Below are 20,269 nucleotides of genomic sequence, written 5' to 3'. Positions count from 1 at the left end.
ACAATCTTAATTTTGAGAATGTACTAGAGGTATACTGTAACCCACCTTGAACTTTGAATTAAATAATTAAGTGTTAATTGGCATCCTGGCATTGCATTCAGCTGGAAATCTGATATACTTCTACATGATGTGTTTTATAAAGCATATGATGGCGGTGTTCTTGCGAGGACGCCATGAATTGTTAAGTAGCTGCTTGCATGAACAACAAGTGAAACCATGAGATGGCTTTAATTATGAAACAGTACAGTTAAAGGATGATGGAAAGGATAAGATTTTTCATTGAGCTTGAGACCGAAGGTATTTAGTGCAGGCATGCTAATCTTTTCTAGCAGCTGCTTTCCACATTGTTGAGTTATTAGTTCCTGTAATTGGGTTGTAAACAGACCTCTAGAGGTCATCATGATTGCTCTAATGAAACCTGGTTGTATAACTGGTTTAAACCTCTTCCTTTCCTACTCTTCTTTTTTTTTATATCTTAGATTTCACCCTGCCTTCACTACTTGAGGTGTTTCTATGCCAAGAGGGAAAGACCATCCCTCAGAAGGCGGGGCAAGATAGATGTGATGTGCAGAACTCTGGGAAGCGTTTATCTGGCTCCTGGAAGTCACGGCGTTCACGCAGAACTGCTCAGCGATACTCTGTAAAGGATGCACGCAAATCTCAGCTCTCCACGTCAGATTCTGAAGCCAACTCGGACGATAAAACCACAAACACTGGGAGCAAGCATCGCAGATTCCACAGTTCGGCCATTCGTGTGAGTTGCCAGCTTCACCAGTCCAGCAATCCATCGCAACCAGCATTGCAACATCCCACTCTCGAAGCCATGAGCACCATTGAGCCGTCCCAACCTCACATGAGGCTATTTGGATCTCACACACTGGATCCTAACATGCTAACAGACCCGACAACTCTTTCCATCTTCAACCGAATGGAGAACTCGCCTTTTGACCTTTGCCATGTTCTGCTCTCCCTTCTGGAAAAGGTCTGCAAATTTGACATGACCATCAATCATAACCCAGGCTTGGCAGTCAGCGTCGTTCCCACGCTCACAGAGATACTCACAGAGTTTGGTGACTGCTGTTGTCCCGGTGGTGGAGGTGGGATCGATGAGCTAGCTGGAGGCTGGACTGAGGAGCCAATCGCACTTGTTCAAAGAATGCTTTTACGCACCATTCTGCACTTGTTGTCTGTAGATGTGGGTCAAAACGAGACCCTGCCTGATAATCTGCGTCGCAGCTTGACTGACCTCCTCAGAGCAACGTTAAAGATTCGTACCTGTTTAGAAAGGCAAGCTGACCCTTTCGCTCCAAGGCCAAAGAAGACTCTGCAAGAGATACAAGAAGATTTTTCCTTTTCGAGGTTTCGCCATCGGGCTTTGCTACTGCCAGAACTCTTAGAGGGTGTCCTACAACTTCTACTGGGTTGCTTACAGTCCTCAGCTTCCAACCCTTTCTTTTTCAGTCAATCTCTTGAGTTAGTTCATGAATTTGTGCAACACCGTGGCTTGGAGCTCTTCGAGGCAACAGCTCTGCGCCTTGAGGCCTTAGCAGAAGCTCGAGATTCAGAAATCGGCAATGAGGCGTCAGAGCACCTGCGTTGTCTGATAGCCGATGTGCTTAAGATAATCAGTGCCGTGAAGAGAGCCAAGTCGGAGCAGCTACACCAGTCTGTTTGTGCACGCCGTCGACACCGGCGCTGCGAATACTCCCACTTTTTGCACCATCACCGTGACCTCTCAGGACTGCCAGTATCTGCTTTCAAGCAAGCAGCACGACTTAATCCCTTTGAGGAGGACTCTGAAGGTCATGACGGAGAAGTGCGTTACCCTGAACGCTGTTGTTGCCTTGCGGCTTGTGCCCACCAGTGTTTGCGTCTTTTTCAACGCCTTTCGCCCTCGGGTCCTGCGGTGTTGCAGGTGCTTGCAGGAGTTCAAGCTGTTGGCATCTGTTGCTGCATGGATCCAAGATCCGTAATCGGACCCATGCTCCAAGCATTTCAGGCTCCAGGACTGCGGAGCTACCAATCCCACGTTTTGAGTGTCCTTAGCAGACTTGTCTTAGAACAGCTTGGCGGTGGTCAGCCCTCTGAAAAGGCCAAGCTTGCCTCCTGCAACATCTGCACTTTGGATAGCAGCCAGTTACCTGGGCTTGATGAGACTCTACAAGGCTACGGACCTAAGAAGGAATTGAACTTATCCACATCCACATCTCCATCTTATCGTTTCCAAGGTATCCTGCCCAGTGGAGGAGCTGAAGATATGCTATGGAAGTGGGATGCTTTAGAGGCCTATCAGGAGCTTGTGTTTGGGGAGGACCGGCATTTGAGTCAACAGATTGCCAGTCATGTATGCCAGCTGACTTTGCGAGGCAATGCAGTTGTGCAGTGGCAACTCTACACTCATATATTTAACCCTGTGCTACAGCGGGGTGTGGAACTGAGCCATCATGCCCAGCAACTTGGTGTGACAACTACTTGTAGCCAGGTTTGCAGCTACCATAGCCATTGCCTGCCGGTTGAGGTACTGCTGGTTTATCTTCAGACTCTGCCTGCTCTGCTCAAGTCAAGGTATGGTTGTATTTCCTCTACTTCTTTTTCTTATTATTATTCACTGTTGTTTAGGTTCTTTAAATCAGCCTGTAAAGTAAGGGAAATCAAGTTTTTAGTGTTGTTTATATGTCTTTGTGGTGTTTTTAATATGCACAAACCATGTGTAAATTCATAAATCGACACCATTGCTGAGTATTTTCTTCTTAAAACTGCAGTGAACCAAAGACAGTCTCAAAAACACGCTTTGAAATCGCTGGTGTTTCTGACGTCACAAACTACCTTGTAACCAATCAGATCAACGTGTGATCGTCAATGAGTGGATCTCTGAGCTGCTAATTTGCATAGAACTGCGTATATTAAATGAGGCAAGGGTGTCGAGTTACATTCAAGATATTTTAAGGCATGAAGATTTTTTTTTTTTCAAGGAAAAAACATTTAAATATGTAAGTTTTGGTGATCAAAGATGAGTTTTAAGTGATAAAATGATTGACTACCGGGGGACTTTAAAATAAACTGTGATTCCAATGTGTTTACTGAATTTATAACTTCTGGTGTTTTGTTCTCAGCCGGGTGGTACGCGACCTGTTCCTGAGTTGTAACGGGCTGAACCAGGTCACAGAGTTGATCTACTTGGACTGCACTCGTCCGTGGGTGCTAAAAGTGTTCGAGACGCTTATCTTGAAAGCGTGGCACCATCACACAGAATCTGCCGTGCATGAGCTAGAAAGAGCCGAAGCTCAGGAGAGGGAAGCCGTCCTTGGACTCTTCGAGGAACTGAGTTCACGTGGGGCTGGTGACGTTCCCCAGAGCCTCACTAAGTTTTACGAAGGCTTGAAAGAGGCATGCCCTCACCCAAAGGGCAAAAGTGGAAAAAGTACAGTAGGACATAACCGGGGTGAGGCACATTTGAACACGATCAACCTTTTTCTGTGCGTCGCCTTCCTATGCGTGAGCAAGGAATCGGACTCCGACAGAGACTCTGCAAATGACTCTGAAGACACTTCCGGATATGATAGTACAGCTAGTGAACCATTGGGTGGGCGCCTACCTTGCCTCTCCCCTGACAATGTGGCTCTTCCCTCTAAAGAGCAGGTACGGAGGGCTGCCGATGTTTGGTCAGTTTGCCGTTGGGTGTACATGGCCAGTCCAGTGTTTCAGAGGCAGTTCTTCAGACTGGGAGGACTAGATGTCTGTTCACGTCTAATGACGATGGTCATCCAGAAACTCACATCTAAAAACAAAGATGGCAAACTTAAGAAAAAGAGGGAGAGTAAAGGCAAAAGCAGTCCACCTCATGTAGACTCTCCCACTCAAGCTCTTACAGGGCAGTTTGACAATATACCGACAACTGCAGGTACAGCGGAAACTCAACAGGACATTCTCAGCCCCTCTCAGGTCGAAAGCAAGTTAAGTGACCCAACGCACAGGCTTGAAGAGGAATGGCCGCTCCAGAGTATCCGACTGCTGGAGGCTCTTTTGGCTATTTGCCTCCACAGTGCCAATTCAGCCCTACAGAGACTTGAACCAGACCTTTCCTTTCAGGTAGAGTTGACATGCATGCTAGCTCTGTTTCAAACCCGAGTGAGCTGAATAATAAGAGGATGTTCACACATTCGAACATAAGATTGAGTCGAGACTCAACAGTTGATTTCTCAAAGTGTGAAATCAGCTAAGTGTGATATGCTGTAAAGCTAACAACTTAATGCCCTAAAGCCCAAAGAATACTTAAGCTTTTATGTGAATGCCTAGTGTATTCGTACAGCCTTTCAATGTATACTACATTTGACAGTGGGCACACACACTTACTGTAACACATGCGGACTGGAAAGTTTCATTGTTGTCCAGTGTCTGCGCTATTTCTCTCCAGAAGTTACCACTGGTAAATGTCTTGTTTAGGTTAGACTTCATAAAAATTCCGTCATAATCTCTTAATTACCTGTCATTTAAATTTGAATGATGAAAAGCTTTTGTTTTATGCGCATACTATGCTGATGATGATATCTGTTGCGCACTGTATCTATTGTAAACTTTTAGGCTTAATAACCATACATATGTATACAAGTCAAGTCAGCTTTATTTATATAGCGTTTTTTACAATATAGATTGTTTTAAAGCAGCTTTACAGAGATAACAGGAATATAGTGCAACAAAGTTTGTTTATGATGTACAGCAGATCTAGAAGAAAATAGCGTCACAGTCCAGCGTAAGTAAGTTCAGTGATGGTTCATTATTGTAAAAAAAGTTATTAATTTAGATCATTTATATATATTTATGATGGTCATGTCATCGTCCAGCTCAGGCAGATCAATATTATTGTTGAATATTAAATATCCCCAACTAAGCAAGGGAAAAGCCAAAGGCGACAGTGGCAAGGAACCAAAAATCCATCAGTGACCGAATGGAGAAAAAACCCTTGGGAGAAACCAGGCTCTGTCGCTCAGTTCTCCTCTGGCCAACGAACAAACAGTGTATGATTATGACTCAGGCAACATTACAGGTCAGAAGTCAGATTGGATCAGAACATTCAGAATATTTATCCAGTTCCATCTGGTTGAAGAATCCGAGTCATCACACAGATATGCACAAAATAGCAAAAGCAGAATAGATAGATTTATTAGACTGAACGATATCCAAAGCATCATAATTGTTCTTTTCACTGAGCTCATTGCACCGTGATTACCTTCTTTATAAGGGTGTATAAATGTGATGTTGCATCAGGAGTGTGTCTTAAAGGGATGGTTCAGAGTAAAATCAACCTAGGGTCCTTTGCACTATGACCTCGAGCCAAACACCCCCCCCCCCCCCCCCAGAAGCAGGCGCTAATGGATCCCAGGCTGTATCTGGTAAATTACCCCACTAATGATGCCCAGAATGGACCAAACTTCTACAGTAGTACAAATAGGTTCTGTACTTATAAAACGAGGCATTGGAAAGTACATCAGGAGTTTATTTAAATAACACTTACCTGATGGCTCATGCTACCGCTAACCTGGACGTCGACGTCACTTCACTGGTTTGGGAAAAGCCTGTAAAAGTCCTGGCAGAAAGCGATGCATAAGGATGTAGTGTAACGACACCCTGTTTTTTTTGTAGTACCAGTTTGCAACAATTATCACTTCGTTGTTAACACTTCGGAAAAAATAATGATTTGTTGTTACACTACATCCTTATGCATAGGATCCATTAGCCATCCGGCTGATTTCTCTAAATAAGCTCTAACTTTAATAATGTTCAACCAAGGGAAAAAAGGCTTGGCTCGAGATCATGGTGCAAAGGACCCTAGGTTGATTTTACTCCGAACCATCCCTTTAATGCCTTAATATACAGGTACCGTCTATTTATGCAAATTAGGTTTTGGGACAGAGCTATTTATTGACATTTTGAAGCGAATGACAATGTCTTATTCTCTATGAGTGTAATTTTCCCACGCTCTTTCCCACAGCTGCAGTCTGTGGACGAGACCCTGTGTGAGGTCAGGGATCAGCTCTCTCGTTCTGGAGTCGTGAACTCTGAACTGGCAGTTCCTCTGTTTGATTCCTTACTACGTGTGGCACTGGCTGAGATGTTCTGCAGTCCAGATGTCATCGAGGAGAAACCTGACAAGGTAATTTGATTGCTTGTTTGATAAATCTGTGTTGTCCCTGTCAGAGGTATGCTTGGTGAAGGGCACATGTGTTCTCGTGCTGTACAGGTTTGAGTCTGGCCTTCATCACATTGCATTCAACACATCGCAAAGTTGCATATATTTTCTTTTTTTGCATGACATTTGGACTTAATAATTCCTTATCTTGAGGAAAATAAGCAAGCTGGCATTCTGTACAGTCTATATCAGGGGTCTCCAACCTTCATTTGAGAGCTACTTTTTAAAAATGAAAGTGGCAGAGAGCTACTCATGTAATGCAATACTTAAATCTCTTAAATAATGTCTCATAACTCTCATATTAGCAACTATCCAAACTGTTTTAGATCTAAAAGAGTTTTTGTAGGCCTATATATGTCACCCTTAAATGTCAAGAGATAAAAAAAAAATATAGAAAATTTTACTTTGCATATTATATTGTAAAAACACATAACTATTGTTGATTTTACAGTGCATCATAACTAGAGATGAAATGGCATGGAAATTCATGATTATAGTGACCAAAATGAGCACGGTCATCACAAAATCCTGTTTAAAAAGTACTAATACTACACAATGACATCAATTCACCAAGTAATAACAAATCAACTAGCATCAATATGCACTTTTTGTTTACATAAACATTAAAATAATAACATTAAAAATGATGGCCAGATTTTATGAGTGTGATAGTACAGATATCACAGCTGTACTTCAAATAAAGTTTTGACAAAACAGTTTTTATAAAAAGATAAACCTCACATATTTCAGCCTTTAAATCATTTTTATAAAAAGAATGAGTCAAAAAAGACAAATTACTGACATTTACAATGCACTTTAGGCTAGCTTATCTTTTATTATTAATAGTAATAATGTAATAGTAATAGTAGCTACTGGTAGCTCGCGAGCGACATGTTGGAGACCCCTATGCCTATATATTTTATTTCAAATATATACAAATGTAGTTTACGTCTTTTAGTTTGTCAAGAGATTTAAAGCGTTGTTATTAACCCTTTATGACCTACCACAGAACAGTTCTGCCAGAGTATATCTTTGTATTTTTACATGCTGTGCTGTCATTCTTTTGAGCATTTTCATATGCCATACATCAAAATAATCCTTACTCTCCCAATTAGAAGGCTATATTTGTAATAAATCAATAGTATCTAGATAAATATCTCAAAAGTGCAATAAACAAAAGGAAAAATTAAAAATTCATATTTTTTCAATACAGAAATTTGATAAATGCCAACCTCAAACTTGTCAATGTGAAAAACGTGCATAAAACAATTTAAAACTATACAGAATTGATTTGAACTGTTTACATAAATTAGTTTCTAAGATACACTCATTTGAAGGTCTGTACAAATTGCATAATATGCGTTTACAAATACAAAAGAAAAACAAACAAACAAACAAACAAAAAACACAAAAATGCATTGCACGTCATTTCTTTCTTTGACTGCATACCTGGCTTTCTTCCTGATAAAACAATTTAAAACTATACAGAATTTATTTGAACTGTTTACATAAATTAGTTTCTAAGATACACTCATTTGAGTCTGTACAAATTGCGTAATATGCGTTTAAAAAAAAAAAAAAATGCATTGCACGTCATTTCTTTCTTTGGCTGCACACCTGGCTTTCTTCCTAGGACGGATCTATTCCTTCAAGAAAGTCGGCTTCGTCCTTGAAACGGAATCTGGAGCCGATAAGCAGACGGACAGTTCATTTTCATCGGACGCAATTATTATTGCCAAAACATCCGCGTCCGTGTACTTTCGTTTAGACTAGACATAATGCTACGTGCGCGCGTGTGTGTGTGTGTGTGTGAATGTGCTTGCATTTGCAAAAGTGTATTTGTGAGTGTGTAAAGGAGAAATAAATGATAAAATGAAGCAATGATAAAAAGACAATAACAAAAAGAAAAAAACATACCTGTACAGCAAATGGGAGTCAAACGCATGGTCAAATGACGCAGCTTGTGACGTCACAACATGTGACAACCTTTGGGGTCAAAGTGCACAGAACGTGATACGTCAATGAGCATCGGAAGACGTAACTATCAATCGCAGATCTACAGAACATGTGTGCAAAGACGTGCAATGCATTTTTGTGTTTTTTTTTTTTGTAAACGCATATTACGCAATTTGTACAGACTCATTAGAGGGTGAAAACAACGCAACAGGAGCATGTTGGAGGCTTGATCTGAACATGTTACATCTCTGGTTTTGTATGCAAAAAGAATTATTGAGCTAGCGATTTGGTTTCAGTTTCTATAGGCTCTTAAACAGACACACGCAAACGGGAGCGAAAGGGTTAAAGAGTGTGCATGTGTGAAAAGTTTGATCGATTACAATAAAAGCTATTTCTGGACTTACGAGAAAGTTTTGAGGAAGGTAAATTAGATTTCTCAATTCGTGACGCCTTTAAAGGGTTAGTTCAGCCAAAAATTAAAATTCTGTCAGTAATTACTCACCCTCATGTTGTTCCAACCGCGTAAGACCTTCGTTCATCTTCGGAACACAAATTAAGATATTTTTGATGAAATCTGAGCCATGTTTCACTCCTCCATAGGCTTCCAGTGTGACCGAAACTTGCTGGCCCAGAAAAGTTATTAAAGAGATCGTTAATATAGTCCAAATGACTCCAGTGGCTCAATCTTAAGTATATCAAGCGACGAGAATACTTTTTGTGCGCAAAAACAAACAAAAATAACGACTTTATTCCACTATTCATTTCCTTCTCTCTGGATGTCTAGTTGGTTCGCGTAGTGTTTTTGCGCAGCGCGTCTGTGTTACACGTCACCACGTAGGCTCACTATTGGCCGACGCCGGTCATGTGTGTGATGCGTGATGACGTGCAACACAGACGCGCAGCGCAAAAACACTACGAGGCCCAGAGAGAAGGAAATGAAAAGTGGAATAAAGTCGTTATTTTTGTTTGTTTTTGCGCACAAAAAGTATTCTCGTCGCATGATAAACTTAATGTAGTGCCACTGTAGTTACTTGGACTATTTTAACGATGTTTTAATAACTATTCTGGGCCGGTGAGTTTCGGTCACACTGGAAGCCTATGGAGGAGTCAAAATTCTGTCAGATTTCATCAAAAATATCTTAATTTGTGTTCCGAAGATGAACGAAAGACTTACATGGTTGGAACAACATGAGGGTGAGTAATTACTGACAGAATTTTCATTTTTGGGTGAACTAACCCTTTAAGTTATTTGTATTTGTACGTCTTTAAAAACTTCTATAAAGTCTTCAAAGACTTCTACAATCTTTTGCAAGATTTACATAATTGGCCTCTCAGTAAATCCTCTCTATTGCAAGATTGAGGGATTTTCTTCGGGACTTTCTTGTCATCACCGAGTAATTCCCAAATAAAACTATCATTTGAACTTGAGTAAGATTTCTTTTGGCACTCAAGTTAGTTCAATAAGCTTTCTGCTTTCTGAAATAAAATGTGACCCCAGGCCAGACATAATCGGATAATGAGCCTGTTTGTGTTTGTGTGTGTGTGATTGAGCAGCGTGGGGCGCATGGGGGATATATTTTATGTGGAAACCGTCAGCTGATGTGGTCCTGTGACCAAAATAATATTTTCTTTTGTTTTTTTATAACTAGCCTTCTGAAAATCAATAACTCTGTCTCTCTAACAAAGACAAACACCAGAAGCAATGTTATAAGGATTGTTTACTTTATTTCTTAATTCTGGAAAGGGCTCGTTTTCTAGAAGGTAAGAGTTTGCTGCGCTGCCGGATTTGCTTTAATCTGTTTCTCTACTGTATTTTAACTTCTGATATTTGAAGTTGCTCTGCGGGGAAATGAAAGCATTAAAATTTAGAAGTGGGTACCGTGTGTGTGTGTGTGTGTGTGTGTGTGTGTGTTTGTGTAAGAGAGAGTGATTGTGACCTTTTCTTACCGACTTTGATGCTTGAACACAAAGTACTTTATTTTTTACCTACCAGATAGTGTCCTCCTAATTGCCTAAAGTTACCAAATGTTAAAGTTTTAAACAAACTGCAGTGGTTTGAGGTATTAGGATGACATGTACATGCTAGGTATCATTGCGATGCAGTGTTTTGAGCAGATTTGCGTACAATGTTTCACTACTTCTACAAAGTTTGTACAATATATATATAAAAAAAAAATACTCGTTCTTCTGTCAAACATCGTCTTCAGTTTTTGTGTTATGTATTTTACACAGTGCTTCAGAAAAACCATAATGAAAGTGCTAATGAAGAGACTGGGCAAAGGTTTTGAATGTCCACACAAAACAATTACCTGATAATGTCACATATATTTGGTTAACTACTGTAGTTGGTTCCTATATTTGGCGCCACCTAATGATTATAAAATATGTATTTTTTTAATAATCATATTAATAAAATGTTAGTAATTATTACATATTGAACTAATTTTTTTAATAATTTATTATATAATCATGTTTAATCTGTTTAATTTTAATTGTTCCTTATACTATTAAGAATTAACATAAGTTTAATTATAAGTTAATTAATTGTTTCATCTATTTTATTATTATCTATTATTATTATTTCTTATTTGCTATTGTGCTCGCTTCTAAAATAAATGTTTGTTTATATAATATATGTGTGTGTATATATATATATATATATATATATATATATTATTACATTTATTTATATATATATATATACATATACATGTTTGTGTGCACACACACACACACATATTACATATTAATAAACGCATAATATAAAAAATATTATATAAACAAACTTTTATTTTTTCACAGCACTAATAATTATCCTTCCTTCAATCTACTAGTTACAGTAATAATAATAATAAAGTAAGCATTTTAATTATCATATTGACAAACTGATATATTGGTAACTAATTTAGGTTTCATTAGTTAACTTTAGTAAACATGAACTAAGAATGAACTATACTTCTGCAGCATTTATTAATCTTAATTAATGTTAATTTCAACATTTACTAATAACATTATTAAAATCGAAAGTTGTATTTGTTAAGTAAGGGATAATGTATAGAGAGGCGGTCGTTATAGCGAATAACAACCCCGACAGGCTGAACAGGACCCCGACGCGAAGCGGAGGGGTCTTGACAGCCTGAAGGGGTTGTTATTCGCTATAACGACCGCCTCTCTATACATTATCCCGCTTATTACATGGCTACCTACAAAATAAATAAATAATTTGACACGAATTATTGATTTAAAAAGGAGTTTATTGATTTAAAAACGATTGTATTGCTTCCGCCAAAGAAAATAGTCCGTTCCGCGTCCATAGCAACGCGCTGTTTTTCATGGCAACGGTCTGTTATACTTCGCAGCGGTCTGTTATCAAGAAATAACAGACCGCATTCTATATTGGAATTCAGCCGAGCCATGTAATAACATTAGTTAATGCACTATGAACATGAACAAACAACAAACAGCTGGAGTTTTATTAACTAACATTAACAAAGATTAATAAATACTGTAACAAATGTATTGCTTCATGTTAACAAATGAGACCCTATTTTTAAAGTGTTGCCATTTATATTTTATAATAATGTTGAATCTATTTTAGTTATTTCTTCATGAATATATATTATTCTTATATAATAATAATCCATCTGTCTCTCGCTCAGAAGCCTCCGGTCAGCGGTGAGCCGGCTCCTCCCGCAGGAGATCTCTCTGAAGAGGTGGATGAAGCTCAGGTGAGCAGCGCTGCACCCTTGGGTGAAGAGGAGGGCTATGACGCAGACAGTGAGAGTAACCCCGAGGACTCCACCCGTCAGGAGGAAGGTGCTAACTTCAGAACTTCATCTAATACTTACATTGTGCTGCTCATCTGTGTCAAACTGACAAGATGTCACTTGTATTTGACTGTCAAATGTAAATGAGCTTGAGAGGAGTGTATGTATGTACTATCCAGAGCCAAAAGTATCGTGCATGTGTAGTTTTCTAGGCTTTAAGGCTCATTACGTACCTAAAATGAACGTGAAAATAATTAGCATTGTGGTTAGCAAGGCTGAGTTCTCCAAAGTCACTGAAAGCTGGAGGAATTTGTTTGCGGATGACCTGGAATGCGTTAGCCGGTTTGTGCCGGTTAGCATCAGGTAGGCTGAGTGTCCGTCTGGCCGAGTGGTGTGTGATCCGGTTCTCCAGTCACATGTGCTGGTGTTGGCTCTCTCCACTGAGAATGGGGTCATTGTTTCCTCCGTCTATGATGTAAGTCTGTCGCGTTGAGCTGTGTCTTGTGACTGCAGCTTTTGAGCGATCATGCATGATTTTGTAAGTTCACTCACCTTCCCTTCAGCGCCTGTAGTTGATATGATTATAAAGAAGGGAATTGAAGGCGAAGCTTGAAATGTGTGTGTTTGTTGTCAGACTGATCATGACAACTGTGAAAAAGTGGAAGTCAACTGAGTGTGGTTTTGGTCGTTGAGTTTGGTTTCAGCTTCCTTTAAATATTTTCTATTACGGAAGACCTCTGTTAGACATCTATCTATCTATCTATCTATCTATCTATCTATCTATCTATCTATCTATCTATCTATCTATCTATCTATCTATCTATCTATCTATCTATCTATCTATCTATCTATCGTCGTTCTATCTATCGTCGTTCTATCTATCTATCTATCTATCTATCTATCGTCGTTCTATCTATCTATCTATCTATCTATCTATCTATCTATCTATCTATCTATCTATCTATCTATCTATCGTCGTTATATCTATCTATCTATCTATCTATCTATCTATCTATCTATCTATCTATCTATCTATCTATCTATCTATCTATCTATCTATCTATCTATCTATCTATCTATCTATCTATCTATCTATCTATCTATCTATCGTCGTTATATCTATCTATCTATCGTCATTATATCTATCTATCTATCTATCTATCTATCTATCTATCTATCTATCTATCGTCGTTATATCTATCTATCTATCGTCATTATATCTATCTATCTATCTATCTATCTATCTATCTATCTATCTATCTATCTATCTATCTATCTATCTATCTATCGTCGTTATATCTATCTATCTATCTATCGTCGTTATATCTATCTATCTATCTATCGTCGTTATATCTATTTATTACATGGCTCGGCTGAATTCCAATATAGAATGCGGTCTGTTATTTCTTGATAACAGACCGCTGCGAAGTATAACAGACCGTTGCCATGAAAAACAGCGTGTTGCTATGGACGCGGAACGGACTATTTTCTTTAGCGGAAGCAATACAATCGTTTTTAAATCAATAACCCCTTTTTAAATCAATAATTCGCGGCAAATTATTTATTTATTTTGTAGGTAGCCATGTAATAAGCAGGGTTAATGTATAGTGAGCCGGTTGTTATAGTGAATAACAACCCCTTCAGGCTGATTCAAGATCCCTCCGCTTCGCGTCGGGATCCCGTTCAGCCTGTCGGGGTTGTTATTCACTATAACAACCGGCTCACTATACATTATCCCTTACCTATCTATCTATCTATCTATCTATCGTCGTTATATCTATCTATCTATCTATCAGGGCTGTCACTTTACGTTCGAAAATCGATTGCACAATCGATTGGTCCAACCAACGCAAGTTTCGAAAACGAAAATAGGGAATCGATTTTAACGGTCTTTTCTCGGAGCGCGTCCAGCTCATCACGATACGCCCGCAGCGAACGCGCGTCACACAGCAACTGCAGGCTCTGACAAAAACGCATAACAGCAAATTATACTTCTGCATAATGCATCTCTTTTTACTACAAAACTGTGAATTCTGCCAGTAATCAGACAGTCTCATGCATTCAGATACAGATTCGGGCTACGCGTCTACAGTCGCCTACGTAGGCAACATTTGTTTGACATTTCTAATGGTAAACACAGCCATGTTGAAGACTGAGGTAATGTTTTTCATTTATGCTATGGCAGTCCACTCTGCTTATTGTTTTTCGAGAATGTTGCACTCCTGTTTGTCATTGTGTACGAAACTTCACGCCAATAAATCATCAGAAATATTGCAGACTTGTGCACGTCTCAAGCGCCCTCTTTGCGTTCGTCCTAATGCCTGTTCGTCGTCCGTGGATTTGCCCATATTTGGCGTTTAAAATGGAAACGTCTTTAGACATGGAAAATCGATTTTACAATCGATTCAATGAACACTTATGTCTCAAAAATCGAACAGGATTTTTTCACAAAAGTGACAGCCCTACTATCTATCTATCTATCTATCTATCTATCTATCTATCTATCTATCTATCTATCTATCTATCTATCTATCTATCTATCTATCTATCTATCTATCTATCTATCTATCTATCTATCTATCTATCTATCTATCTATTTATCAACCGTTGTTCTATCTATCTATCCATTCATCTATCCATCTATCCACTCCTGTCATTTTATCTCTCTCTCTCTCTATCGTTCTTGCGTTCTATCTAATCTCTCTATGTCGATCAGTCTGTCAGTCTTTTTTTCTATTTTTCTTTCTGTCTGTCTAGGCTATATATCTGTCCGTTTATATGTCTATGTATGTGTGTGAGAATGTCTGTAAGGGAGTGCTCTCTCTCTGTGTGTGTGTGTGTGTGTGTGTGTGTGTGTGTGTGTGTGTGTGTGTTCGAGGCAGAACTTCATTAATAAAAAGCACCCAGAGCTTGCGTAGGAGCTGCAGGGTAGCTCACAGCTAAATCATGCGGGTTCTCCGGTGCGTGGCGTCCCTCCATCAGCTTAATTCATCTTTACTGGGCTAGAGCTCTGAGCGCCTCTGGTACACGCAGTCCTCGTTCTTCAGCCCTTCTGTTTGTACTCGTGCACCACCACTTATTCTTTTATTATTACTGCGTTGTTTGTAATCAGTGTTCTGTCTTTGCTTGCTGTGACAGGGATAAAGGTGGAGGCTGGAGTCGTGTTGGGGGAATGCGCGTTGGGAATGGCAGGAGTGCCTCAGGGCTCCGTACGCGGCCGTTTGCTTTTCCCGGAGATCTGCTTAATGGAGCTGCAACTGTTAGCCAGTGGCTCGCCGGACCTGGAGGTTTTGGGCCACGTGTTGCAGAGCCTGTTAGGAGCCGTGAAAGGCCACATCAGCAATGCAGCGCTGCTCTACCAGCAGGTCAGACTTATATCCGATGCCAAACTGATTTATTTATGCATGCCAGATAATGATGTTACACAGTGACATATCTTATTCCAGAAGACCTTCTGCTTTTGTCTAAGTAGCTTACCTTTGGTTGGTAGAAAGTTTTGTTCTAGGTAACTGGTTGAAAGAGTATACTTGAAACTGAAGACAACACCTCTGAACCTACGTAGCAGGAACAAAATGACCTTTTGCAAACCCTTTAGCAATTGGAGATTTTTTTTTTGGTAAAAAACTAGATTTGCAGCTGCATTTTAGACAGTTCTTTAGGATTCAGACCTATGTTGGAGAAATCTTTACAGGATTTATTAATTTATTTTTTACTTTATCCCATTGTCAATAATGACTTTTGCAATATTGATGTTTGAATACTCTGACCAGCTGGACTAAATAATCTTTACTGTATTTATGACGAAATGTGATCCATCTCTTTTCTCTTGTCAGGGTGGCGTGAAAGCCATTCTCAGTGGATTTCAGAACATTCTCAGCCAATCAGATGCCTCCTATAAAGGTGTATATTTCTTTCAAACTTCAGCTATGCATATTTCTCCCTATTCACATTTTTGAGTTTATTTTTGATTTAATGTTTTTGAGTTTAATCATAATTCTCATTATTCTTGTAATGTTTGTCATTACTAAAATAGATTTTATCAATGATGATGTTCATTAACCCTCTGGAGTCTGGGCTGTTTTTGGGGCCCTTGAGATGTTCTGACATGCCCTGACATTTGTGCTTTTTTCAGTTGCTTATAAACATATTAATGGCAAAGGTGTAAATTCACTCTATAAAGCACAAACAGGGCTACAATAATATGTGAGCCACGTGAATGTACATGTTTTCATTTTTGAGAGAATAATGTTTATGCATGGATATTGAAAAAACTAAAAACTAAAATTTCTGAAATAAGGCCTCAAAACACATAGTAAATATGTGTCAATAAGACTTTTGACCAATGGATGTCCTTGCCTAGAATTTTTTCTTCAAAAGTATTTGAAAATAGTCATGCTTTATTGTTCACATAAAACCATACATTGATTTAAATTGATGTAAAACAGGTTTTGCTTGGAAAGCCAATATGCGAGGGGGCGTGAACGAGGAGTGGTTTACACCTGAATTACCACCCACTCTGCATAATGACTCTGTATAATGATGAGCCATTCACACAGGTGTGAAACTGGCTGAGCCACAATGCAAGGACAAAGGATATTTAGAAGAAGACTTATGTTGACCATTTAAGATTTTGCTTACATCTATCTTGTAAATATGTTTTGCTAATTTATTAAAAAGGTTACAATTACAACAATAATTACAATTTCAACAATATTTCAAGTGTACTCTTTCTTTGTAAAAAAAAAAAAAAAAGATTATAGGCCTACATTTTATCTATGTATTCATTACAGCTAACATCTTAGTTGATGACTTTATTTTTGACAAAAATAGTAGGCTATTTTATATATAGAAATTGCTAAACAAAAGCTTATTTGACGAGGCAGTATATTCTACAGTAAAAACTGTACCCAAATCTACTAAACAAAATGTTGTCTTTCATATTTCGCCTGACTGTAACATTGTTTTCATGAAATATTAGGGCATATAAATGTTAATTTGCAGTTTACGTTGCTTATATAAATAGCCTACATTTTATTTCAACATATTTCAGTCGATTTTTACCTATCTCAGTATAGCAATACGGTTTGCTAAAAAAATCATCATTCGTTGACGATAGGCTTTTGACTCGCGATCTTTGCAGTAGGCTAGTGAACGCACCGGATAAATGCACATTTATTAGGCTATAGTTTTTTTGTTTTGGATGGTTTTGTTTAGAAACAGCTTTCTGTAAATATATTTCACATTTTTTAGACATGTGAGGCGAGTAGGCTCATGATTCATGATGATCTCCAGTTCAAGCACCTTATGTTGTGATTGCTAGCCTGCTATAGGCCTATTTACTTTAAATCCAGGAAATTTGTTAATGAAAAAATTATTAAAATTAAGATACAATTGATACAAAACGAAATTCGTTTTAAAGAAAGGATTTGTACTTTCTGTTTTGAGGTCTCTGTGAAAGTTTTAGAGCGCTCGCGTCCATAATGGAGAACTGTCACATATTGTTTTTTGCCAGCTGTGGTAAACAGCGCGCATCTATGCCGTTCATTCATTCATAAACAGAAACCCGAGAAGGAAAAACTTACTAGTATTCCTCAGCTCGTATTCCTCGTATTCCTCATTATTCCTCACAGCGCTGTGTTGTAAACAAGTAATGTTCTGAATAAACTTGTGTTTTGGTTGTCTCGAGCTGATACAGGGGGCGTTCACAGGATTGCGCGGATTACCTCAGCCATTTGCGTTTGAATAGCACGCGCTCTCCGTGGGCGGAGTCACATTACATTTGAATTAGCTCTAATGAGGTCGACTGGAATCGCTCTCTTTTAATACAGATTTTACAAGATGAGAATATTTGTTTTTTATATAAATTACTTCATTAAAAAGAAGAGAATTCAAGGTTCATTCCTGTGTGTCTGAATGCCTGTTTGACTGAGTATTCACTGAGCTACAGCTCATTTTCGGACGCGTTTTAGAATGGACTACACGGACACAGAGAAGGCAGAACTCGCTTCGTGTTTATTTTTCTTCATTTGGCAAAAAGCACAACACTTTGTTTTTATTGTGAGTATACACAAAAATAATACACATTTAACAGAATCGATTGATGTATGAAACTTGTTTTGTAAAATCAAAGTCAAAAGAGAATTTCGGGTCTCAATCAACTCATAAGGAAAAAAATCGAGCAGATCACGCCGGCGTGATCTCCGACCTCTGAGGGTTAATTAAAAATTCACCATAATCACATTAATGAAAAGCAGCACAACAAATACTAAATTATATATATAGTTTATAAAAAAACAATAAAAAAGGGAAAACATTTTGTAATCACATTGTGCAGTTGTGTACTAAAATACATTTTTATCAATGATGATGTTTATTAATGATAATTATAATATTAATAATATTAAATTATATTATGTTATTATTCATCATAAAAACTCATCATAATCACCATTAATGAGAAGCAGCACAACAAATACTAAAGGATATATTAATAATTTATTTTAAAAACATATATATATATATATATATATATATATATATATATATATATATATATATATATATATATATATATATATACAGTGAGGAAAATAAGTATTTGAACACCCTGCTATTTTGCAAGTTCTCCCACTTGGAAATCATGGAGGGGTCTGGAATTGTCATCATAGGTGCATGTCCACTGTGAGAGACATAATCTAAAAAAAAAATCCAGAAATCACAATATATGATTTTTTAACTATTTATTTGTATGATACAGCTGCAAATAAGTATTTGAACACCTGTCTATCAGCTAGAATTCTGACCCTCAAAGACCTGTTAGTCTGCCTTTAAAATGTCCACCTCCACTCCATTTATTATCCTAAATTAGATGCACCTGTTTGAGGTCGTTAGCTGCATAAAGACACCTGTCCACCCCATACAATCAGTAAGAATCCAACTACTAACATGGCCAAGACCAAAGAGCTGTCCAAAGACACTAGAGACAAAATTGTACACCTCCACAAGGCTGGAAAGGGCTACGGGGAAATTGCCAAGCAGCTTGGTGAAAAAAGGTCCACTGTTGGAGCAATCATTAGAAAATGGAAGAAGCTAAACATGACTGTCAATCTCCCTCGGACTGGGGCTCCATGCAAGATCTCACCTCGTGGGGTCTCAATGATCCTAAGAAAGGTGAGAAATCAGCCCAGAACTACACGGGAGGAGCTGGTCAATGAACTGAAAAGAGCTGGGACCACCGTTTCCAATGTTACTGTTGGTAATACACTAAGACGTCATGGTTTGAAATCATGCATGGCACGGAAGGTTCCCCTGCTTAAACCAGCACATGTCAAGGCCCATCTTAAGTTTGCCAATGACCATTTGGATGATCATGGGAGAAAGTCATGTGGTCAGATGAGACCAAAATAGAACTTTTTGGTCATAATTCCACTAAACGTGTTTGGAGGAAGAAGAATGATGAGTACCATCCCAAGAACACCATCCCTACTGTGAAGCATGGGGGTGGTAGCATCATGCTTTGGGGGTGTTTTTCTGCACATGGGACAGGGCGACTGCACTGTATTAAGGAGAGGATGACCGGGGCCATGTATTGCGAGATTTTGGGGAACAACCTCCTTCCCTCAGTTAGAGCATTGAAGATGGGTCGAGGCTGGGTCTTAATGACCCGAAGCACACAGCCAGGATAACCAAGGGATGGCTCTGTAAGAAGCATATCAAGGTTCTGGCGTGGCCTAGCCAGTCTCCAGACCTAAACCCAATAGAGAATATTTGGAGGGAGCTCAAACTCCGTGTTTCTCAGCGACAGCCCAGAAACCTGACTGATCTAGAGAAGGTCTGTGTGGAGGAGTGGGCCAAAATCCCTTCTGCAGTGTGTGCAAACCTGGTGAAAAACTACAGGAAACGTTTGACCTCTGTAATTGCAAACAAAGGCTACTGTACCAAATATTAACATTGATTTTCTCAGGTGTTCAAATACTTATTTGCAGCTGTATCACACAAATAAATAGTTAAAAAATCATACATTGTGATTTCTGGATTTTTTTTTTTAGATTATGTCTCTCACAGTGGACATGCACCTACGATGACAATTTCAGACCCCTCCATGATTTCCAAGTGGGAGAACTTGCAAAATAGCAGGGTGTTCAAATACTTATTTTCCTCACTGTATATATAATATGAGTTAAATACAATAGTGGCCAAAAGTAAAGAAAAAATATGTTCATAATTTTGTAATCATATTGCGTTATGCTTGGAGTCAATTGTTTTATTTGTAATAATAATGCGAACCAATGAAATATTAATAACTGATTATGTTGTTGTCAATTATTTATCCTGTGAGCTTTGTTTTTCTATGCATTTT

General features: G+C 38.6%; 1 protein-coding gene across 4 annotated transcripts in view; it reads left to right on the top strand.

Moving 5' to 3' along the window:
* lyst (lysosomal trafficking regulator) overlaps window positions 1-20,269 on the top strand; it is a 135,456-nt gene that overhangs the window by 36,795 nt on the left and 78,392 nt on the right. For 3 of the 4 annotated variants that reach the window (XM_081351931.1, XM_081351933.1, XM_081351934.1), the window contains 6 exons: window positions 480-2,565; window positions 3,114-4,089; window positions 5,990-6,151; window positions 11,803-11,959; window positions 15,049-15,275; window positions 15,744-15,810. In XM_081351931.1, the coding sequence (XP_081208057.1) occupies window positions 480-2,565; window positions 3,114-4,089; window positions 5,990-6,151; window positions 11,803-11,959; window positions 15,049-15,275; window positions 15,744-15,810 (3,675 nt within the window). The remainder of the gene's footprint in view (window positions 1-479; window positions 2,566-3,113; window positions 4,090-5,989; window positions 6,152-11,802; window positions 11,960-15,048; window positions 15,276-15,743; window positions 15,811-20,269) is intronic. The other variant, XM_081351932.1, reaches the window with a different exon arrangement.

This window comes from Scardinius erythrophthalmus (genome assembly GCF_964197995.2).
Source record: "Scardinius erythrophthalmus genome assembly, chromosome: 21".
In the NCBI taxonomy this organism is placed as follows: domain Eukaryota; kingdom Metazoa; phylum Chordata; class Actinopteri; order Cypriniformes; family Leuciscidae; genus Scardinius; species Scardinius erythrophthalmus.
The sequence above is the reverse complement of the archived record's forward strand: the minus strand, read 5'-3'. Positions and strand labels throughout refer to the sequence as shown.